Raw genomic sequence first — 25,465 nt, 5'->3', positions numbered from 1 at the left:
AGATGGCCAAGATGGGACATTTTCAGAACACACATCAGATTTTACAGGCCAACACATACCCATGGTCAGTACAAAGGATAGAACTTTACTTATTTGCCTACATAAAAGCCTATTGTTGTAGCGGTTTAGTTGCTTATTCTGTTTCTTGTAACATTTAGGTATTTTAGATACAGAAATAATTATTTTATGCAACTACTACATAACATATGGGACATAATTATGTCCTGCAATCTCAGGACATGTGCCATTTTTAATATATTTTGTCAGGACACAACTGTCCACAGAGGGACTGTCCCTCGCAAAGTGGGACAGATGGCAACCCTACTGGGGACACCAGATTGTTTGGGCCAACACATAGCCACGGTCAGTGCAGGTTTAGAACATTCATTTGTTTCCGAACTGTGAGCCTATACCTTTGGCACTTTTGTTGTTTGCCTGTTTCTTGTACGAATTACGTTTATTCTATCCTGACGTGACCGCTTTAGGCAACTGTTACATGCAGTATGGTACATAGTTATTTCCTACAATCACAGGACATTTGGCATTCTATCATTGCTGGTCAGGTCACACCTACACACACATTACTTATCCCTCACACAGTGGATCAGAGGGTATCCTGTTTACGTCAGTGCCTTCATCACCCATATACCATGTGCCACTATGCGAATGTGTGCAATATATTCTCTTGCTTATTCGTGTCGGGACACATGCGTCATGCCAGGTGTTTGATCCTGGCTAGTAGGTTCTGCATGACCATCTAGGGCTGGACAGTCTCGTGCACTACTACTGCACATTCCAACTTGTATCCAGATATCTACAGGACTGGACTTCGTGTCTTCATACCCATTCTAATGTTTACACAGGTTGCTTATCCCATGAGGGATATCACAAAAATTTAACAAGAACGAAACAAGACCAATAACAAACATTCTTCTGGCGTTACGAAAATGTGCTGGGGGTTTTACATGCAAGGGATACATAGTTTGCAATCCTGAAACTGCCTAGGGTGACACTACCTACTACATATGCATAGTGGTCACTATGTGTAGATGTGGCTGCACCAAACTAGGAGGCCAAGTATGGCTGGATTTGGTGGACGTTCAGTTATGGAGGCGGGTTGTGTACTGTGGAGGGGATGCTGGGTAGTCCATTATGCATCCAGGTGTGTTGCATTTGATATGGCCAGTTCCATCAGGACCAATCTGTGGGTATGTGCCGGTGACATGTCTGTACATTTGTATCGCACATTTTAATATTCATATGTTTGTGGGATAGTGTTCTACAGTATGGCCTGTCTGGTTGTATTGCAGATGTGTATACATGTTTTTGTGTTTCTTTCTGCTTCACCCGCTGCTCCCTCATACACCTCCGGTTCACCTATTCTGCATACGACACAGAGTCACCTTGGAGGATTATACCATTACCCATCCTCCCCCACACATATATTACTGACACTCCATCCATCACTGCTTTGGTTGATGGCCCATGACACGGTCAAGGTAACACATTGCATACCCTACATATGTCAGGTACCTGTATGGTTGTGTGGACTACCCTGCCATGTTTGACTTTCCACATGCTATACCTCATGCACATAGGTACACGCCCATACTTAACTTTCATGACATGGTTGGTATACCCGGGTAATACCCATTCAACTGTGACACATCCTGACAAATTCGGCTTGGACCACTGATGTGCGGATTTTGGCCGACTGCTCTAATCATTGGTAGGATGCCACCTTTTCCTATGTCCAGGATGGGATATATTCCGGACACATATCCGAATGTACTGGACAACACATACCCACAGCTAAGGATAATACTGTTCCTTTCAGCCTACATGTTGCCTTATTGTTGTAGCAGTTTATATGCTCCTTCTGTTTCGTTTACATGCTTATTCTATTTCCTGTCACATTTGGTATGTGAAATACGGACATACCTATTGTATGTGACTATTACATGTGTTGTGGGATATAATTCGGTCATACGGTTGCTTGATATTTATATTTATCATGTTTTTTGTTATGGACACATCTGCCCAGCTGTGTACCCTCCCTCACAATATGGGTCAGCTGGTGACCCTGACCATTGGGCTGGACGTACCTATTGGAGGCGCGCTAACATATGATGCGTTTCCTTTCCACTTGGTATAACTATCTACACTGCATTGGACTACGGGCACACGGTTTTCAATGTCATTTGTTCGCGGGATAGGGACCCGTTATTCCCTACCGTGCATTTGTGTTTGCTTCTTCATTTTGTGTTCGCAGGAACTGTCTTGCATGCTTTGCATACGTTTCAGTATCCACAGACACTGACAGATGTGATTACTATTGCTTGCAAATTGTTATATGCAAGCATTTTAGGTTGCACGTCGACAGCTGACATTTCCACGTGCGGCACTTCGACCCGCCCTATACACTCGCGCTCCTTTCCTATGCACGTGGCTGTGGTGGCAGCGCACCTTCATTAATATGCATTTGGCACTACTGCGCCATCGTCACGCTGCACGGTTGGCGCAAGCTTAATGCCGGCCTTGCGCCAAGCTTCATGAATCCTGGGGAATGAGAAAAGTCCCTCACTTATGGTTATACACTATACATATAGAAACCAATGGATTTAAATCCAACTTTTTAACTCTGCAATAGACAACCTTAACTGCTATGTTTTCCTGCCTTTTTATAACTATAGGATTACAAAAACAGATTTACTGGATAATTCTGTATGATTACTTTTTCTATTACCGTTATAGTTCCACAATCAGATAAATTGGTTTTAATTCGAAACACATAGGAATTTCCATCTTCAGTACCACGGCACTCTGGATCATTCAGGTGTAAATCCCAGATCTGCAGCAAAGTAGAATAATAAATTACATTAGACATAGCAATTCCACAGTTGTCACCCTGTGTCATAAAACATTTCCTTTCAAAACTAACCGCATATGCATGAAATTAATTCCTTGAAGAGGATATATACTATAGTATGATCAGTTCTGAAAGCAGAATATTTCATTCTATCTCTAACTGGAACAGTTACATTTTTATACAGGCCATTTGTCTGTCCTTGATAAAACAACATGCTACAAACACAATTATTTAATGTATTCATTTTTAAACTCATGAATGGCTGACATAATAAACACATTTCAGCCATAACCAAACCAAATACATGAAATAACAAATATCTGAGTTCTCTAGCTTCAGTACAAACCAACATCAAAATGATATACATAATTTACACAAAAGAAAACAGATGAGTGGAATGGCATGAAAGTTTTGATCTAGGAAGGGTTATAGAAAAAGTTAAGCTTGCCTATGTATGAGACAGCACACTTGATCCAGCATGAACCATGAAAGGTACAATGATTCTCAAACAAGAGATTTTATGTACAGACATACATAGACCTACATGCACAAAACTTGTCTGCACACACAGACACATACAAAATATGCCTACATACATAGACATCTGCATTTAATGAAGGACCCTAATTATGTCTAAGCTGAGAAACCACCTGAAAGCACAGCTCCCTGGATCACATCATTGAGAACATTATCCTTGGATGTTACTAGTAGCCTAACCCCAGCCATTGTGGCTGACATGTGCACTTGTATTATTGAGACTGCCTGATGGGTCTTCTCCTGATGCATGTGTACTTCTGTACATGCATTCCATGAGGGTAGCTGGAAATGGCTCCTGGTTCATAACACTGCCTGCCATGTGCCTAAGTCTCTGACAGGTGACACAACCTTAAGTCTTCTTCTTCTGGCTTTTTCCTGGTTAGGGGTCGCCACAGCGGATCACCGTCTGCTCATGATTGGCAGTGGAGTTTTACAGTGTCGAGTTGCCAGCCCGGCGCCCAACCTTCCACAGAAGGCATACACATGCACTCACACCTAGGGCCAATTTAGTGTGTCCAATCCACCTACAGCATGTCTTTGGGATGTGGGAGGAAACCGGAGCACCCGGAGGAGACCCACGTGACCCCGGGGAGGACATGCAGACTCCACACAGAAGGCACCCCAGCCGAGGATCAAACCGGAGAACCTCTTGCTGTGAGGCGGCAACGCTAACCACTGCACCACCGTGGCCGCCCTGACACAACCTTAAGTACTAACACAAAAATAAACACCATAAGCCAAACTGAACTACTCAAAGTCATAATAGATGACAGCCTCAAATTTGATCACCATATACTTTTTTTCTGTCAATAAAACTCACCAAAACCTCAGCTCCCTTTATAGAGCCAAACACTACCTGACAGATCAAACAAGAATTACCTTAGCAGCAATATACCTCCTTCCTTTTCTATTATATACTTTCCCTATGCCTACAAATATCAACACTACATATAAATCTAAACTAGCCTCCTGCTACTACAAAAGAGTTAAATTTGCAACCAAACAACCTTATAAAACACACCACTGCCTTCCATTAAAACAATTAAACTAGCTTGAAATCCCATACCAATTGATATACTGACAACAATCATTGTCCACCACTTATTGTAATCTCTAGACAAATGCACAGCATTACAAAATACTCTACTGTACTTTTCACCAACTAGAGACCTTCACTATAGCAATAAACACTTACTATGTATCAGTAAGACATTCAGCACTGTTGGAGACTCTCTCTACTCCTGTTATGTGTCAAAACTCTGGAATGAAATCCTTACACAGTTAAAACAGATAGAAAATTTAAACAGATTCAAAACTTTGCTTAATCAGCAAATATGCGAAAGATGGCTCTGTTCTTCCTGCTCACCTGGGTAGTTTTACTAAGATGACTTTTCTCCAACTCTTACAGTCAGTTTGCTTACTGTTTTACCTCATCACTCCTCCTCATACTGCACTTATTTCCCAAACTCTTATTCTTCCTCCATCTCTCGCACCTCACCACTAACTAGAATTTCTCCTCTATCCATTTATCTTCCTTCTCATTTACATAATTTCTCATCTCATATGTCTCTTATCATCAGTTTTGAAGCTAATTATTACTGGTCTGTCTGTAAATTATTATTAACCTCAAAAACACCCTAGTTTGATCTTTTGCCTGCAGCCATCATGCTATAAATACCTTAACTATTATTGTATTTTATTTTCTATTTAATCATTAACCAATACATGGTAATTTTTTTTGTTTTTCTTGTGTTAAAATGCTATGTTCATGTAAGAAACATTTAAAAATCGTGTAAATAAGTTCATGTGCAGATGTTTTACCCTGCAATTATAAAAGTGCATCGTGTGTAACTTAAATATGGAGCTTTTCTCTCTGGGCCACTTCTGAAAATGGGTTTTACACAGTTGAACTATTCCTGGTTAACAAAGACAAATAAATAGGTGTTAGTAGTATAGAAATGGACATCCTGTCTCCCTCCAACCTGGCTGAGCATAAATCATCCACTCACTCCAATCCTTCCTCATTGGCTCATCAGCACTCAGACTGCAAGTCAGTTTTGGGTCACCTGGGTTATAGTCAAACTTCATGCCTCTCCTTCCTGGAGCTGTCCCTTATTCACCCTCTTTATTTACCTCCTTCTCTCCCTCCTTTCAGAAGTCAAAATATTCCTTTACATGAATGATTTACTTTTCCTGTCTTTCCTACCATACCATTAAAACCCATCTGGAAGTTGGCCTCACAAAAACTTTCCACCTGCCTTCTTAATAATAGCAAATTATTCAGCACAAATAAAACCAAGTCAGTGTTATTCAGATCCAAGCAAGACTTATATTAATTCTTACCCTTTGGACCATCAATGATAATAATAAACCTCTTCTATAAACTACCTCTGATTATTAAAAGCTAATTATACAATGACTCCCCATTAATATTCAAAAACATGCACGCTGATTGGCCAGCCCAATCAGTGTGCCCATTGTAAATCCCACAATATACCAATGGAAAAAGGTCTGGTCACCCGGACTTCTTTCCATTGGTATATTGTTTAAATTTTATTTTTATTTCTTAAAAAATAAAAATAAAATCTTTAGCCCTGACTCTGGACATACCAGAGAGGCAGCTTGGACAAAATACTAGGGAAATCAGGTATGTTATTTAAAATTAAACACACGTACCTGATATCCCTTGTATTTCTTCCATGATGTCTCTCTCCTACTCCTAAACTGCCCTAAAGTTGTTGTTTTTTTAATTAAAAAAAAAAAGAAAACAAAAACGGAGCAATGGAGACTTTCTTTTCTCCATTGCTTCCATTTCAAAGCATTGATGTACTGGGTATACATGGGAACGCAAGTCCCATATGCATGCGCAGTACATCAGCACAAGGAAGCAGTATACCACCACTGGTGGAAGAACAGTAATGCGCCATTATACAAACACATTACTTAAGAAAAGCAAGTATTTTTTTTCTTAAATAATGTCATTGTATAATAGCAATAATCGACTCCGTGGTTGTGGTATATTGAAATTTAACCATGGTTGGCTTTATTTAATTACTCGGGCTTCGCCCAGGTGATTAAACAATGCCAACCGTGGGTAAATCTTCAATATACCACACCACGTTATCAGTTATTGCTTACAAATATGGTTAGAGCATGCAGTCACTTCCAAGGACCATATTAAAAAACTAAGGTCAATACTGACAAACAATTGCTACTTACTTTCAAGAAATGACTAAGATAAAAATCAACAAAAAACACTTTGTGGCATGGAAGAGCTTTCATCTCCACTCTATAGACCAAGAAGTACCACAATTAATGGTATGTATCTCTCTCTTGGCAACTTGCTGCTTCAGTCCCCTAAGAATTCCTACTATCTCTCCAAAATACTCCCATGAAACTATAGATTTTCTATTCTAGCCCTTCATATGGAACATGACTACAGTGTTTTGTTTAAAGCAAAATGGTTTCCATTTAAGGAAATTGCAGACCTCTTACAGGGAATTTGCCCCCTTAGACTCTTGAAACTTGAAGCCCACTCTTATCTGCTAGCAGACTAACCTAAATCACATATCATTATAATATCACACCCCAAGTTATTGGTGCTACAGTATTTAGACACTCTCTTAATAAACTGCTCATAAGTAACTATTCCTTCTCTGTTTTAGTTTCCAAACATGGAGATCACTTTTCTGCTGCTTTAGGAATATTCTGGGCCATAAAACATTCTGTGCACAACACTAAATGCTGCTGCTTCAATCACACTGCAATTATGTGATGGGAGCATCGTTCACCACATCCTCCAGCCCCACATACTTTCCCACCAATGTTTGAGACTTCCCTGCTATTTGCTAATAAACTTGATCTTTCTCACCCCCTTGCCTTACATAGTGTATCTTACCATTGTCACACTTCCTCCTCTTCAGCTGCATCATACAACCATGTGATGGCCTATGACTTTCAGACCACTGTGTAAATTCTCTATATTCTGCTCTGTATAAGATTTCTAAGGTTCTCAACCATGTATCCAAGTAAATTGTGTCTTATATCATGCTCTGTGTGCTATAACTACACAATACCTAGATTAATCAGTGCTAGAAATGCATCCTTTGACTGACAGATTTAATATTGTATAAAATACATCCTTTGACCGATAGATTTAATATTGTATAAACACCCTATCAAAATAAATAAAACATGTTGGAGAGATAGGTTTGCATCACAGAGAATACTGCTTCTATGGAATCATATTCCACTCCACATAAAGCAAAGTGCCCCTCTTACTCTATTCAAACATAATTTGGATGAATAAATGGCTAACCACAAATTCACCCTTGGTTTAGCACTCTTGTCCATCATGGAAAAGGGAACATGTAAATGTCCCAAATGTCTTTGTTCGTCCCATCTCCTGGTTATTCGTATGTAAAATATAAGGGCTAAAAACTACCCTAGGAATGTAAGGCTCATCTCCTTATGATCTTCACAGACCAATAGCCTAGTAAGTAGGTACGAACCTGTGAACCTATATTTTATGCTTATGCACATTGACATCATATCAAATACATTCTACATATTTCTTTATAAATGACTGAAATGGTTGACAATCTGTCTAGCACTCAGGCTGTGTCTGTATTCAGTCTGTCATGGATCAATGTATTACCCATGTCATCAAGCAATAAATTAATGAATCAAATAAAAAAAAATTCTGACTGGATAAAGATGTTCACCGGTATCTGTACAGTGACAGTCTGATTTTGAGGAATGACTGGATTTAAACATAACTGGCACAGATTTTCAAACAGTTTAGTTACTAATGCAGACGTATGTACAGTGTATGTTATATAACAGTGACCCTCATTTTCTCTGTGCAAGTGACCTGGTATTTTTTCCCTCTTCTACCAACCGTGCTGTATTTGTACAGATACATCAGTTAACATAATTTGATAAGACAAAACCCATGATTATTTGACAGTATTAATTGTGGCTGTGCCACTTTTGGTCATAAACAAGCATTTAATTCAAAACCAGATGATGTGATCACCCATACTGCCAGCTCACAGCCTTAATACCATATCACTATAACTCTTAAATAACTTGCCAGATCTAACATTAAAAAATGTATGTATGATGGGCTTCAGCGACATGATTGCTTAAGGTATTCTTCACACTTTTATTCCCCAAAACACTCAGTTCCTCAATTAATCTAATATTCAAGAAAGCCACTCTTGATTTGCTAACATAATTAGCTAGGCAAACAAAGGAAGCAAGAGAAATAACTACCTTAGATTTAAAATTACTATAAATTGGGTTGTAATAAGTTCTCCTTTTATCTAGGCGAATAAACTTGTCCATGACTGTAATATTTTTATATGTACTGTATGCATAACGCTTAAATACATCTTTATGGTTGTAAGTAAAGGAAAGAAAATAATGTGATATACTAGATTCAAATGTTCTTTCAGTTACATCCCTGTATGCAAGGAAAATTAATTATGGCACATTCCAACACACTGACCACCCTGTTTTTAGAAGCTAGTAAAACCCAGTAATTTGTTTCCCATGCTGTATCTAGTGACATAAAATGGTTATCATTCAGTTTTCCGAGGCTCCACGTATAATTATCTATATTATTCTCACCCATTATATAAGGTGATAGTATGCCAACATATTTTCCTTATTCAGTAATTATACTGTCCAACTTTAGTCCTATATGTCCCCTGGCCATAGAATGCTTGCTAGCATTGTTATACCCTGCAATGGTCTCATTTCTGTTTGAAATGTTCCTAAGAACCTACAGGAACTGTTACTTTGGGGGAGAGCAAAGCAGCCATGTTTTATTGCTCATATACATAAACATCCAGATATTCAGTAATATTAAAAAATCAAATATGTAAGTCCTAAGAATATAACATAGCAGTGATTTATAGACTTCTTGTACGCCAAATAATTGCAGGCATACAAGGACACTATGTGCAGAGTAATAGCTATTCATAGTGTTTGCAAATAAAAGTAGCCATCAAAATAAAACATGCTATACTTAGATGCAAATTTGCAAAATGTCACCAAACTATCATCATTTGTTCTGCTAGCCTTTCCGTACAAATAGGACTATTTTAGATTCTCCTCTGATCTTCAACAGCAGGAAAACAGAATGCAGTGGAGACAGAGAGGGAGAGAGAGAGAGAGAGAGAGAGAAAACAATTCATTATGCAGTGCCTCCACCATCTCTGGAATAAATTTCCACTCCAATTTAATCAGTGCAACATACTATCATCTTTCAAGCAGAACCTGGATGACTGGATGGGTACCTACAAATTTACCTCAGGACTGGCTGACCTAGCCCTCCTTGGGAAAATGAATACAGCCTGAGGGCTAGTATTGCCAAGACTTTAGTGGCTGTGAGACTAATTTGCCTTGTAATTCCTATTAATCCTATGTATATGCCTAGCACTTCTATCAAGAACGAAGATTAGAGCAATAATTGTACATGGTATGGACCAGATGACATCAGGAATCTAACTCTTGCTTCACTTTGCTTTAGGAATAGTACTTCAGCCAAAGCTTGGCATAGCAAATTCACATAACATCAAGATTTCACAGAGATGTACATGTTTACACTAGATAAGGATGACATGGTCCACCTAATCTACCCAGTGTATTTTGGTATATGTCGCAGTTCACAATTGGACAATAGTTTTCTGGCTGCTGCCTCCCTAGTCTTTATGTGCTGAAGGCTATTATAACCACTCAGCACCTTTTATAGGAAATAATACTTAATCCTGTCTCCGTTAAGCTCTTCATCTTCTGCCCTCAGGCTGTGTTCTTCTGTTGCCATGCAACTGCCTTTCTAAATATGGCAACTCCTTACGATCTATGGATTTGCTGAAGATACTTACAGATTTTTATCATGGCCCCCCCACCTTCTTTCCTTAACAGTAGTATTTAGAGTATGACTTTATGTGGCTTCTGATGAAGAACACATATCAATTTTATCACTTTCCTTATAATTATATATATATCCTTAATTAGTCAGTGTTGATGCCTTTTTTTCCCCGACACACATCAGTATTGCCTCAGCCTTCCATGCAACACTGTGATCATATTTGAATGTTCTGCTGCATATCAGCAATAACTACAGGAATCAATTGTAATAATAATACCTATAATATACATTGTGACCTACAACTGTATGAATTTGTTCAAACTAAATGATTCAAAATATTACAGTAATATTTTAAGCAATTATGATTTCAGATTTCAACTTGCATTTATTCTTTGTATGTTCATATGTCAGGATATTTTCATCCAGTGGCCTAGTATGTCTCTTGTAAAGAAATCATGCAGTTCACCATGTTAATAATATTTGCCTGAGTTATTTAGCTTACTTGTTTAAACAACTATATTCCCCAGTGGAATTGTATTCTTGTGAAAAACAATTACTGAATAAATGTTATTTTTATATGTACAACAATTCCTGAAATTCTCCCTAATTGCTGTTATTCTTTCTGTCTCCATTTAAAAAAATATAGTAATGAACTACAGGCCTTCTTACCCAGCAACATACAGACATACAGACATATGGCATACTGTAGATTTTCAGGTTTCTTAGATGCTATGCTTACAGTAAGGAACAAACTGAAATTCTGGATCAAAATATTCCAACTTTCTACTACATTTTTCAGTAGTCAGAGAATTCCTGTTAGTTGTAGTTGGAACACTTTTCACACCTCTACTAAATATATTTACAGTGATAGAATTTCTGGTGATTGCTGCTGAATCACCTAGCCGTGCCTTATACTTATATACTTTCTGCCATATGTACTCTTGAAAACAAATATGTCTTTTTACTTACACAAATATTTCCTTACTTCAAATATATTTCTTCACTTCTGATCATGGTAACATCTGAATGTTTGTAAGAATGCTCCATAAGTAACACAGCTAGTGTGAGATGCTTATCAGCATCCATGAAGTCTTTATTCAGACTTCTTCTAGAAAGTGTGTCAAAATGGCATGCAATTTCTTCATGTTTTTATTAGTGTGCTGTTAGCTATATACACCATACATTACAACCATCTCCTCCAGTGCCCAAGACAAAATTCAAACCTGGATTGGCTGGGTCATAATCAAGGCTTATCCTTCAGTACCACAGAGAAAACAAGTTATCCTAGTATTTTAACAATCTTTTTATTCCTGTTTATTTCTCTTTGTCTTTTTTTGTAATGTATAGTAATATATAATGTACTCAGTTTCTGTTTCTGGCCACACAACTACTTTCGCCTTTGAGTCACATTTTAATTTTGCTATTGATTTGATACTTAACTTGTTCATAGTGCATTGACATTTCTCTATATAAATAGGTTCATAGGAGGTTACTAGGCTAGAGGAGCCCTTATAAGCCTAACCATGTTAATCCCGAGTTGCCTCAATTGCCCTTGGCTAGATGGATGTGATCTGCAGAGCGAGTCTGTGCTAAACACAGATTACACCTGTCCATGAAGGACATGGGTGCCACCCCCGGGGTGACTTTGCGGTCTCCCATCCGTTTGTTCAGGTTGCGCTTAAATAGAGTCAGTGAATTGCTCTGCTGCACATGAATTGGAAGTTTATTCCAGAGTAGAATCAATCTCTGGGAGATATAGCTGTCTCTCCAGCATGTTCTGTTAATGTTGCAGGGTAAGTTAATACCCCTAGAGCAAGTGACTCTTTGTAACATTTTACTTGTGGATGTGCTGATATCAATCCGGGCAGGATCAGAGACTGCCCTGTATGCCAGACACAAGTCGCCTCTCAACTACCTATGTGATGCAGAGCACACTGACAGGGCTTTCAATCTGTCCACATAAGTCATGGTTTAGAGGCTTAGTATTTTCTTGGTGAGAAACCTCTGTAGTCTCTCCAACTGCTGCAGGTGTCTGGTGAGGTACATGCGAAAGGGTGCATTGTACTCTATTAATAGTTTGATGACGGTTGAGTTCAGTGGAGTTATAACATCCTTAGACCTGGATTCAGTGTCCTTACTTATGAGATGCACAATGCAGAAGGCTTTCCTTACTACTGTGGAAACTTGGTGGTTGAAGTTCAGATTGCCATCTACCTGTGATCCCAGATTTCACACCACTTAGGGAGGTGCTGTCAATATTGTAATTAGCAGGGAATTCCACTTTGCCAAAGGGGATAATAATGCACTTTTTTGCATTTAGTTTTAGACCGTGGCTTTGGCACCATCATTTGTCTGTGTTAGCCCCTCCTGTAATATGTTGCACCCAATTTGCCATCATCAGCAAACTTGGTAAGCCAAAGGCCATCTACTTTACCCTGGACTTCCGAGAAATAGATTCCAAACAGAAAAGGGCCCAGCACAGATCCAGACAATAATTACAGTAGTCTCACATTTTCCATTCTTAAGGCATTTTATTTCATTCCATGTAGCAAAAGTATGCTCCACTACCACACATTATGCACACTTTCAGATGGCAAGCAAAATAATTACTCTTTAGTTCACAAGCCAAATATAATAACTGTTTTTAGTAAGTGTTCATTAACTGTGAAAGGTGGGTTGGTCCAAGTACCCTTTTTACCCATGACCTGGACCAGAGACAGACATAACACACAACACAGTAAATATGTATATTTGGATAAGAGATTAAGAAGCAGCAGACAGCAAGTACATTTAAGTTTAATTAGTGGCATTTTGGTGTGTCTAGCTTATACAAATCTATGTATATATATATATATGTGGCGATGTGAGGTATTGCCATCTGTGCTAGGGAGAGTGGCGCAGTACGTGTGTGGCATGTGCCAGCATGATTGGTTGGAGTTTTGTGGATGGTTTTGTACCATTTGACTGTCACACTGACTTATACAGATGCTTGTGTTAAAAATGTATCAACTGTGTTATTATAACTGATTAAATTTATATGTTTAAACAAAGAGCTGTGGAAGGGAAGAGTAGAAGTTTTTAAAAATTATTCTATAATTTTCAAATACTGCAACAGATTTTAGCAAAGCTCTGAATGTGTATTTTACCACAGTCAGGTGATCAAATGTGATGTAATTCTATAACCAGCACCGAGAGGATGGAACTCACACAGCAGCTTGTTTTGTTTTGTTTCCTTTGGAACAAAATTTAAAAATCTATGACAATTATCACAGTCATTTAGTTGTTCACTTGTTAGATCACTTCAGTTTAGTAGTTGGAAGCTCATTACCTTGCCTTGTGGAAGTAAGTATCTCAGCATCTAATCTTGCCTTGCTGTATTAATTAAGCTAGCTTGGGAACAATTATTCTTTAGACAGACAGGAAATACAGTGAGATTAACTGAGTATTGTTTTTCTGTATCTGTTTGAATCTGTCCAACTGTGTTATTTTTATTTCTCCTGTGATTAAAACTCTGATGTTTATTGTATTCTAATATTTAGTATTCTCATGTTTTCTATTTTATTTATTATTAAATATTTTTATACCTTCCATTGTTGCTGGTCTTTTAGAGAATACTTTTAATGTCTTGAGAGTACCTATGCTTATTTTAGTGTCACCTTGCCCATTCCGAAAAGCCTGGCTGCTTTCGTTACACTCTACCATTTATGTTAGTATTGGTTTTACTCAGTATAATTGGTTACCCTTGTCAGAGCCTGACAGTGGTTGACTGGTGGCAGCAAGGTTACCTTATAGTCTGGGCAGAAGGGATACAGCTAGTAAATCTAACTCAGCCTTTCCCCAGGATTGTGTGTGTGTGTGTGTGTGTGTGTGTGGGGGGGGTCAGTTACCCAGGTGTCGGTGTGTCAGTTACATGGAACTGGGACACAGTGCTCCAAAGTGAGTCTTGTTTGAAACCTGAAGAGACAGGGTCCAGTCCCAGTTGACTGTGTTCCCTGTGTGCTCTTAGGAGAAACTGTGCTTGATGCAGAGAGCTGCATTTGAAAATACTGTGTAAAACCATTCCTGTTCTTAGTGACCATGTCTCACGAGTGTCAGTGTTGAGGACTGAGGCTCCTTGATTACTGGCCCGGGTAAAGAGAGGCCATCACAACATATATACCAAATTGTTACAAAATGCAGTAGGCTGTCTAGTTTAGATTAGTGTGCATGGCATTAGAACTAAAAGGATGAATTCTATAACAGAATTTCAGTCATTTTAAAAGAGCTTTATTACATGTGATTATATTATTAATTTATACTTTGAAAGTTTTTAATTTTTCATTGAATTATTTGGTTGGCAAAGTAAGTGTTTATGAAGAGTCAAAAGGCAAACTGACTATTTGAATTTTTAGATAAAGAATTGGCCATTCATATGTATAATGTAACCAGGTAAACACTGTGTTAGCAGCCAGTGGAAAAGCAGTAAAATGTCAGGCAACATTATTTAATACAGTCATGAGAGCAATATAAGTCTGCAGCTAGAAGATCATGGAAGAACAACCTCATAGTTTTATGACTGGGTGACAGCAGAGGTATACAGCAGAAATCTTCTGATTAACTTTATCTTATTTTGGCAATTTCATCAACTGGCTAAAAGGGGCAGAAGTGGGAGAAAGAATGGGGAAAGGGTAGGAAACTGACTAAAATGGAGAAAGCAGAGGATGCTGACGGAGAAGTCAGCAAAGTGAGAAGATGGAGGTCACTGGATAGCAGTACTGTGTAGGAAGCAGCCCTAAATCCAGCGCTCATGTCAGACATAGCACTGATCTTCAAAATCCTTTTTGGGACTAACACAACAATATGGATGTGGTACAGGATAGGGGTGGAATTACTCCAGCTAATTATTAGGAAAAAAATATTGTCAAAGGCAGAGAAGTGCCATCTTGAACTTAATGTCATTAAATGTAGATAACAATAATCTAGGAACAGTGTTTAAGTTCCGGAGTGTACATTAATTGCAACAAAGCAGAAAAAGAAACACATGGAGTGGCAGTAACAGCTAGAACAAACAACAAGAAACAGAATGAAAAATTGGTCACAAAACCCAGAAAAATGTCAAGTTGCATCTTTAAGGGCATTGACTGCAGTCTCGGAGAGTTAATCCTCCTAATCTCCTCCCAATCTACAGATCACTCATAAAACTGCAACTGGAATACTGAGCTCAGTCCTGGAGTAGATACAGAGAGACAGAAATAAAGAAAGAAATTGGAAGGAAAAGCAGCAAGAATGGCAAAAAGATGGAAGGTTGGCCATATGAGGAAAGAATGGGTATGATGGAATTATTCACACAATAACACATAAATGAAAAGAGAGCTCTTCTGTGGGTTCTCACACCCATCTGGTGGAGTTTTTAAGGTATTGAGCCACAGATAAAGAGTAGAGGCAGTATGAAAAGACATAAGCTTGAAACAGAAAGGTACATTTTCAGTTTGATGATTTGAAAATGCTACTTCACTGAGAGAGCAGTAGATAAATCGGATGACCAGACAGAAAGATACTGAATCTAAAATTATGAAAGTATATGGGATACGTGAAACAAGTAGGGAAGTAGGAGGAGAGGCAGTTTTATTGTGCAAACTGCAATGTTTGGGCATGCTAGAGAGATGTTTGGTCTTCTTCTGCCAGCACAAAGACCTTTGTATGTAGGTATGTAAGTATCACATCAGACAGTGGCACTAAGTAGCTGCATGCATATTCAGATATTCTTATTAAGTACTGTAAAGGCTGCACTCAAGTTAACCTACAATAGAACAAAGAGTGAGAAGGTCACACAGAAAAAAAATACTTGTTTTGAGAGGTTACTCAGTGGAAGTTCTCATTTAGTTTTTATTGATTGTTTTTTCTGTGTGACCTTCTCACTCTTTGTTCTAATTTGTTAGTTGGGATATTTTGCAGTCACCCTAATGGTAATGGACATCAGCTGGGTATAACAGCCCTGTATTTCTTATGCTTGGTGAAACACTCTGCTTGTTCTGTGCTGATGAGTTTATATCAAGGCCAAAATATGCATATCTACAGCTAGTGGGGTTTGGCTATATTGGCTTGAAATTGTCCATTGAAACGACTTAAAAATAAATAAGTTATGGGCATTCAGAATCGCCATATAGCTGAAACACCTGATGTTCATAAGGGTCATTTACATATAGCCCATGTGCCTCTGATACAGGAGGTTTGAGAGGTCACTCAGTGGAAGTTCTAGCTTGGCTAGAGTTTTCATTTAGTTTTTATTGACTGTTTTTTCCATGTGACCTTCTCACTCTGTTCTAGTTTGTTAGTTGGGATATTTTGCAGTCACCATAATGGTAATGGGCATCAGCTGGGTATAACAGCCCTGTGTTTCTTATCCTTCATCAAACACTCTGCTTGTTCTGTGCTGATGAGGTCATAACAAGCCTGAAATGCATGTTTACATCTAGTGGAATTTGGTTTTATTGGTCTGAAATCGTCCATTGAAATTACTTAAAAAGAAATAAGTCATGGGCATTCAGAATCGCCATATAGCTGAAACACCTGATGTTCAGTTCATAAGGGTCATTTGCATATATCCCATGTGCCTCTGATACAGGAGATTTGAGAGGTCACTCAATGGAAGTTCTAGCTTGGCTAGAGTTTTCATTTAGTTTTTATTGACTGTTTTTTCCATGTGACCTTCTCACTCTGTTCTAGTTTGTTAGTTGGGATATTTTGCAGTCACCCTAATGGTAATGGGCATCAGCTGGGTATAACAGCCCTGTGTTTCTTATCCTTCATCAAACACTCTGCTTGTTCTGTGCTGATGAGGTCATAACAAGCCTGAAATGCATGTTTACATCTAGTGGAATTTGGTTTTATTGGTCTGAAATCGTCCATTGAAATGACTTAAAAAGAAATAAGTCATGGGCATTCAGAATCGCCATATAGCTGAAACACCTGATGTTCATAAGGGTCATTTGCATATATCCCGTGTGCCTCTGATACAGGAGATTTGAGAGGTCACTCAATGGAAGTTCAAGCTTGGCTAGAGTTTTCATTTAGTTTTTATTGATTGTTTTTTTTCTGTGTGAGCTTCTCACTCTTTGTTCTAGGAATTAAAATTAAGGAAAGTTCTTTACAGGAGGGTGGACAATATTCCCAAAGCTGAGGAGCCAGTATTAAAAATAGTGCTCCTTCACCGAAGTATTTTTTGTGCAGTTTATAAAGAGGATCCAGTGAGGTAAGGGGGCTTAGGTAATAGTTAGAGGTTCACAATGTAAGCCAAACAGCAAGGGATGGGAAATAATTTTGTTTAAACAGTTTCAGTATTAGAGATCTGAGGAATAGCATAGATTTTGTTTGATTGGTAGCCAGTTAGCTCTGACAGACAGAGAACAGTGATGATTTATTTTAGGGCCAAGACTGATGGATCTACAACTGTTATTGGATCTGGTACATAAGGAGGACTGTTTTTTTTTTACATCTGCTTGTACTAATTTGAGGGTACCGCTGTTAGGGAGGACTATATTTTTTACACCTCCTTTTACTAACCCACAAGGTGCAACTGCAGTCCTGCAACAGAGAAACTTGGCATCAGGTGCGGCTGCACTGCCTCAGTGTGCTCAGAATGCAGTAACACCCCATGCTTCACAGCTACTGCTTTCTTTAATGTGTGCTGCAGCATACACTGAGATTTGTACAGATTAGTGCACTAGAGCATCACAGCCACCAGTGCCTTGTCACACACATCTGGTCAGCTGGCTATTTATTCCATCTATAGAATCTGTGGTAATACAAGAAAGACTCAAAGGGGTCACTTCAGCTCAAGTGGCTGAACTAGTAGCACTTGCTAAGGCATACAAATTTGCTCAGGACAAAGTGGTGAACAGTTCAGTTAGCAGTAATGCATATGGCCATGTCTGTGAAATGGCTTCATGTTTGTCACCATTTCTTTTACAGGTGTTATAGTTTGGTGACAATAAATAGGGTAAACGTTTTAGTAGAATGTAGAACACAAGTTGATGTTAAAAAATAGATAATTAGTAGGGTATATAAAATATTGCATGATAGCTATAGGAATCAATCAGAAAAGGTAAGAAAAAACTGGGGGAAAGCTATTGGATAAACAATTCACAAAGAAACAATGGGAGGATATATGTATGGTGCTTCCAAATATGCACCAATGTCTAGAAGATTTAGGATTTTTGCTTAGTAGTGCTTACGTAGGCATTTTTATACATCAAGAAGACTCCAAAGAATTTTTCCTCAAGTGGATTGCAAATGCTGGAGGTGTGATGGAGCAGAAAGTGTTAATTGGGAACATATTTTTGGGAGTGTAATGAATTGGCAGACTTTAAAAATTCCCCTGCAGACTTCCCTTGAGCAAACTGATGCAACTAAAGAAATTACTTTTTTTAGCTGTGATTCAGAATCAGAATTGCCTAGATATAGTGAGGCCTTACTGAGTTTAATTCTGGGGGCTGCCGAAAAAGCAATTAGTAGAAAATGGGAATCAAAGTCTAAACCAACAGTACTAGAAGTAGTGAAATGTAGTAACAGAGATAAAAGCTGCAGGTGGGATCTTTAGGAAAGGGTATGAGAAAATTACATAGAACAAAATGAGAGTTGTGGGAATAATATCTGCAGAATAATGTTTTGGAGGAGGAATGAGGTTTAAGGGAAGGTAGGAAATGAATAAAGTGTTCACTTGACAGTGACTGTATAGAAGATTATATGTGATGTATAATATTTGCAATTGAAAATTATGTAAATATGGTTTGTTTTCACTTATATAAATGTATGATTCCCAATGTCATAAGTGTTAATTCAATAAAGATATTTCTTGTTTAAAAAAAGGTAAAAGTAATGGAGTCAGAAGATGAGCTCCACTACTTGCAGCAAAAAGAAGCACCACATAGTGACAGGAAAAAGAACAAGATTAAATAAAAATTATCTAAAACTATACTGAAAATTAACATGTTGGCATATCAGCAAATGAAAGTTTATACTAAACTTCAGAGAAAGCCAGAGATAGTCAGGGGCTCTAGGCCATTTGTGGCCCATACCCCAGCACATCACCATGCTAGACACTGTATCGATGCAGCTGGGATCAGTGGAAATGGTGATCCGGGATGTCGGTGAGATTAGTGCAAGCACTGATGCACATGGTGCTGCTGTGTCATATGTTGTGCTGTAAGGCTGCACATTGCATTGCATTAATGCCATCACTCTTGTAGCGTTAGAAGCAGTGCACCAGCTGTGATCCTCATTCACAAGTCTTTACATGACATTATCTGCTTCCCTATTTCAAAAGAGTTTCATTCTTTTTTAATTACTGTAAATTAATGTTTCGTAAACACAGTTTACTGGAAACATTTATTCTGTAATGTATTACCAAAGATATGCTGATAGATGAATTGGTGATCCTTTAAACTGCCCGTGGACTCTGTGGAGTGAACATGTCAGTAAGTGCATGTACGAGCCCGCATGTGTGTGTGTGTGAGTGTATGTGTCTGTTTGTAGGCTTGCACACACATGCACATGCCTGCACACATATCCTTTAATGACTGGCATCCTATTCAGGACTGTTTCTATATTTTACACCTGCTGCTTGCCAGTACATATTCCTCCTCCCCATGATCTTGAATGAGATAATATGGGTATGGGAAATGAATGAATGAATGATTAAGATATTACATTAAATAAATGCACTAAAATTCAGTGTCTTTTCCCTGTTTTTGTATCATAGTTGTAGAACACAGAATTAAAAAAAGCCGATTATGATTTTAAGTGTAAGAGGTATTAAGGTGAAGGTAACAAAAGTACTTCTAACTATTATAATACAGAATGGAAAGTCACATGGTCTATGTAAAATCAGTCCCATTCTATCTAAAAGCGGTTGTCACATTTGTCGCATATGTAAAAGCAGTCATATCCTACCTAAAAGCTCTCCTATCTAACAGCAGTCAACAACTGCCAAACAGTGCTTTCCTAGCTTCTGTGCCATAAATGATAAATAATCTTAAACTGAAGAACGAGTAAATTTGTCAGTCAATCGGTCTTTCATCATTTAAGACAGTCACAGTAAATAATGTTCATGAATCACCTCTTAAGGTCCATGGAGCAACTTTAAAGAGGTTAAAGTAATACTTGAGGGGACAAATAATAACAGAATTTTGCAGGAAGTTATTCAGAACTGAAGTGATAAAATAGTGGAATTACAGCACTGCTGGAAAGACTGCAACAGCAGTAAATAAAAGACTAAAAGATAACATAACTGCATATCTCATAAATAATTGCCAAGTGTCATATAAATAAGCCATAAAAGCTGAAAACATTCATACTGTAAATAAGATTGGTTACAGTAAGCAGTGAAGAGAAGCGATTAAAGCTAAAACCTTACATATGCAGAAAACACTGAAAAGTTGTTAAATGAAGTGCGCTACGCAGCTGAAGGGATATCAGTCACAGAACATTACTAATGTTTTAAAAGAAAGTCTATAAGTTGTTTCTGTCATCTACAGCAGTAAAGTTCATTTTCATTTTTTTAATCCATGTATGAAACCATGCATGCAGCAGAAATGGTTCTACATATTTTTATTTCTGTGCATAAAATTATTCATTATTTGTTCACTGGATAATTGGGCTGGTCTAAGGACCCTTTTCAGCCACAACTCAGGACAAAAACATTGCACAAAACATTCAATAAACAGTAACAGAAATTTATAATAAGCCTACAAGAAAAAACAACAAACAATAACAAAAATTATCTATGAGTAAAGTGATGCAGTAGATAATTAAAATAATTTAGCAAGATGTTAAAAATATAGAGGTGTAAACAAGAAGTAGATGCCTGCTAACATATCCCTCCGCCAATGGAGATTAAAGTCATAGGGTGAAGTCTAAAGCATTAAATCAACAAGATGTGAGCTGTAAAACTACAAGGGGAGATGAGTGGTTGCATATTGACACAATGTACGAATTATTAGCCAGCATCAATATTACAGTTCTTATTACTTATGGTTTTATTGTTACTGTCAACTAACCCTTTTTGTATTTGGCCTTTTTGACCCAGCAGTTAGTAACTATAAACCTTGTTCTGCAAATCTAGGTTACATTTAATTTAATTTCTGACCTTCTGTCTGTCTTGCACCATTGTGTTCCTCTGTGTATAACAGACATTCATAGGTTCATAGGTAGTTACTAGGCAACCAATCTGCAGACCATTACAAGGCTAGTCAATAACCCATATTCAAAAGTGTTCGCTCCAACATCAAAGAAGTCAGCCCAAGATATTCTGAGGGATAATTTGAGGCTGAATATCCAATTATCTAGGTTTACCTTGAAGGTGGCAAGGGTGCTACTCTGTTTGACATGTAGTAGAAGTTTGTTCCACAGGCAGGGATATGCTAGGATATGAACCTCTCATGACAAGGTATCTTATTTATCTGTTGGTGAAAGTTTATTTCCATTAACACATATTTGAGAAACCATTTTTGTTCTATGAAGGAAAAGTAAAAAAAGACTGGATCTTTAATGGTTCAGAAGGCAAGACATGGATCCTAATGGGAGAGTCTACAAGAGACAGAGTACAGAGAGAGGGCTGCCATTCTGTCTTAATAACTAATATTTCTAAGGCCACTGATCTTTTTAGTTAGCAATCTGTAGCTGTGTGATATGTTTAGACAAATGCATGCCAAAAGGGGCATTATATTCAATAATGGGTCTGATGAGATATTAGTAAATGGAAATTAAGACTTTTATGGATCAAGAGGAAATGCCTTTAGATAACCACATAGAAGGCTTTCTGAACTATGGTCAAAAGATAAGTAATTATCAGCAAGTGTTCCTAGATTGCTTCTGACAGTGTCACCTATATGCTATGGGACAATGTTTTGTTTACCAACTGGAACTATACAACGTTTCCTCACATTTAATTTAAGGCCATTATCCTTGCACCAATTGTTAACATGTTGAAGCAATTTTGAGCCAGTGGAATATTGAATATTGAATAACAACACCCATTTGGCAATTGTCTACAAACTAAATAAACCTGCGCCATTCTATTTGCCTGAAGGTCTGAAAAATACATTAAAAAACAATCTCTATGGGACACTACTGCTAACGTTTTTGCTTTCAGGGTGGCACCTGTGACTCTATAACCATGGGTTCAGTCATTCAACTAGTTAGCTATTGCTGAATAATATAAGGATTTATATTCAGACCTGCAAGTCTGTCAATAATGCCTGCATGATGAATGGTGCCAAAGGCCAATAAGCTGTATGTACTGTGTAACCACCATTGACTACTAGAGTGACTTTTTCAAAGTAATTAATGACCTTCCTTTGACTAAACCATAGTGTTAATTATGAGGCTAGTGAGACTCATGTGTATAGAGTTACTAGAGTCCATAGGTGGACCACCCTAGTGTAATAACATTACAGTGGCTGCTTTCCAGGCTTCAGGAATGTAACCAGTGGAGAGACTTAGGTTAAAGAGTTTAAGTAGGGGTTCAAATAAACCATATTTGGTACTGATAACCAGACAACTTGGCAGGTTGTTAAAGCCCATGGATGTGGTTTTCTCAGTTCTTGACAGGGAAAAAGAGATTCGTTCCCCAGAAATTTAAAGGGGGTGGCTGGGGCTACAGAATTTGTGGAACAAACATTTCTTCTAAATTTGTCAGCTGGGATATCAGGTACAAGACTTAAGTCAGAGTGGGCAGTATTATCATGGACTAGCTCTAATCACTGGTGGGAGTCAGTTTTTAACTTCCTAACATAGTTAAACAAAGATTTGTAGTTATTTTGATTTTATTGGCTTCATATTTGTCTTTAAGCTTCATAATGATTCTAGTTTGCTTAAGTGCACTCTCAAGATAGGTAGAATGAGACCTGCAACTGGGTACTATAAGAGAAGAGCTGGTTTCTCCTGGACTTGTAAGGATACAACACACAGCTTGAAGTTAAAACTTGAGGAAACAGTATCAAAACAATGTGTAAAATAATTATGATAGCCCCAGGAGTATGTGTCTATGATTATTTACAAAAGGAGCCTGCATAAGAGGATACATCACAAATGGCTTCTAACATAAGCACATAAAAGTGCCTGGCAATGTGAAACCGATAGGTGTCAGGGAATTCTATGCTGTACTGTAAGAGTGAGGAACAAACAGCTAGGAGCAGAAGTTATGGTCAAAATCACAAATACATAATATCAGGATTAGAAGAGAAAGGAATGGGACTTAACTAATTACACCACTAGAAATAAGATGCATTGACTGTAATTTGGACAAATTTCTTCTGCCAGTCACAGACAACAGCAGGTGAAACCAACACCCAAGTGCAAAGGTATCCAAAGCAAACAGCAAATAAAGCCAAATCTCAGGCAATGTTTGCCTGCAATTGTTACACCTGTGTAGTGATCTACCTTTTTACCCTGGCTTACATGAAATAACCACAGTGCTATAGCAATTACTCAACTAGCGCATTCATGCAAAATTAATTTTTAATGTAGCAAGAGTGATTTGGTCAATTTTCACTGCACAGACACAAGTGCATTCTAGCCTGAAATAACACTCCTTTCACATCTTCACCACAGTATGCTTGATTTCTACATCCACTATACTCAGCCTTATTTCATCAAATACCCATGTGCCATCCCTGTGCAACATTTTTTAAGCTATCAAAATCCATTTCACTGCAATGAAAACAGCTCTACCAAAATAATGATGCAGCGTAGCCGCAAACAAAGCAGAACGTGGACTAGTACTTTGTGAGTCGACAGTCGAAAAGAAGAACCAGATGTCAGTAGGATTTACATACGCACAGATCAAGGGTAAGCACAGCACACTACAATTTAAGTACACAAACTATATTCAACAGGCTGATGTTTTTAGGGCAAACAAGCAAATAAAGCTAATAACAGAAGTTTAGATAAAAACAATTAGAGCACATTGTTTTTGCTATTCAGTATTGCCTGGCATAGCTTGTTTAGAATACTTTTCATGTAGGTAAATAAAAAAGGTAAAGTGTAAAACCTGAAGTATTACTGAATGCTGCAGTACTTGTGAGCACACTGTACTGTTCCCTCACATGTAAGGCATAGACTTCTACATACAAATTATGACAAGCTGCTGAATTAACCATAATAGGAATATTTATGTCTAGATGTAAGGGAGAATGTGCACAACAGAACAAAAGTTCCTTCATTAATCTAAATAAACAAATTAGGGGACCTAGTCAAGTCTTCAAAAGTGAATGTTGAGGTAAAAGTAGCCTCCCAAGTTAAGGATAACCATAAGGAATTTTCCAGTTATGTCCAAAATCTTAAGGGCAGCACCTAACAATGTACAGAGTTAGTTGCAGACTGCATCACCTATACCCAGACAGAAGATACAGCAAATCTCCTGATTGATAAATTCAGCTCATATTAAGCCACTCCATCACCTCTGGTTACCCCCAAGAAATACGGTCTACCATTCCTCCACCAAATACCACAAAAGAACAGATCATCACTGCACTCTCTATAGCTAAAATCATGACTGATGGGTCCTGACAATATCCCAGGATGCCTCTTAAATATCTTGAAACATGATCTATCAGGCCCACTAGGATCTCTATTTAACCAAAGCCTCCAGACTGGTTTCAACTCTGGGGAGTGGAGGACAGCAACGGTCATACCTCTGCATAAAAGGGGGCCATCAACAGATCCAATAAATATAGACCCATATATTTGACTAGTCTCATATGCAAGGCCATGGAAAAAAATAATCAGGGATCTGATAAACAACAACATAGGAAGTCTCCAAACCCTGGACCAACCCAGATCGGCTTCATCAAGGGCAGGTCATGCCTGCTCAATCTGGTGGGCTTTTTTGAGAAAGTCACTAGGGTCATGCATAAGGGTAAAACACTGCATACTGTCTACCCTGACCTGGCTAAGGCATTTGACACAATTCCCCACTTGGGTATTATGGATAAATTCACAAAATTGGGTATAACTCCCTACATTTCTACATCCCTGTAAATCACAGCTTACTCTTAGACTCCCTCAACTCACTGTCCATAGATAATTCAGTATGTAACTGGTTCCACTCATACCTAAACGATCAACAACAAGCTGTATTGTGGAAAGATAATCTATCCCCCCTTCTACCTGTGACCCTTGGCGTTCCCCAAGGCTCTATT

At 38.1% G+C, this 25,465-nt stretch overlaps 1 protein-coding gene across 1 annotated transcript in view; it reads right to left on the bottom strand.

Annotated features, from left to right (window-relative positions):
- The window catches only part of LOC122799593 (uromodulin-like), a 561,298-nt gene that overhangs the window by 290,654 nt on the left and 245,179 nt on the right, over positions 1 to 25,465 (bottom strand). Inside the window, exon 3 of the mRNA XM_044068761.1 lies at positions 2,747 to 2,851. Within this exon, the coding sequence (XP_043924696.1) occupies positions 2,747 to 2,851 (105 nt within the window). The remainder of the gene's footprint in view (positions 1 to 2,746; positions 2,852 to 25,465) is intronic.

The sequence above is a fragment of the Protopterus annectens genome, chromosome 1.part0 (genome assembly GCF_019279795.1).
Source record: "Protopterus annectens isolate FY-2018-M chromosome 1.part0, PAN1.0, whole genome shotgun sequence".
In the NCBI taxonomy this organism is placed as follows: domain Eukaryota; kingdom Metazoa; phylum Chordata; order Ceratodontiformes; family Protopteridae; genus Protopterus; species Protopterus annectens.
This window is presented reverse-complemented; position numbering and strand designations above follow the sequence as displayed.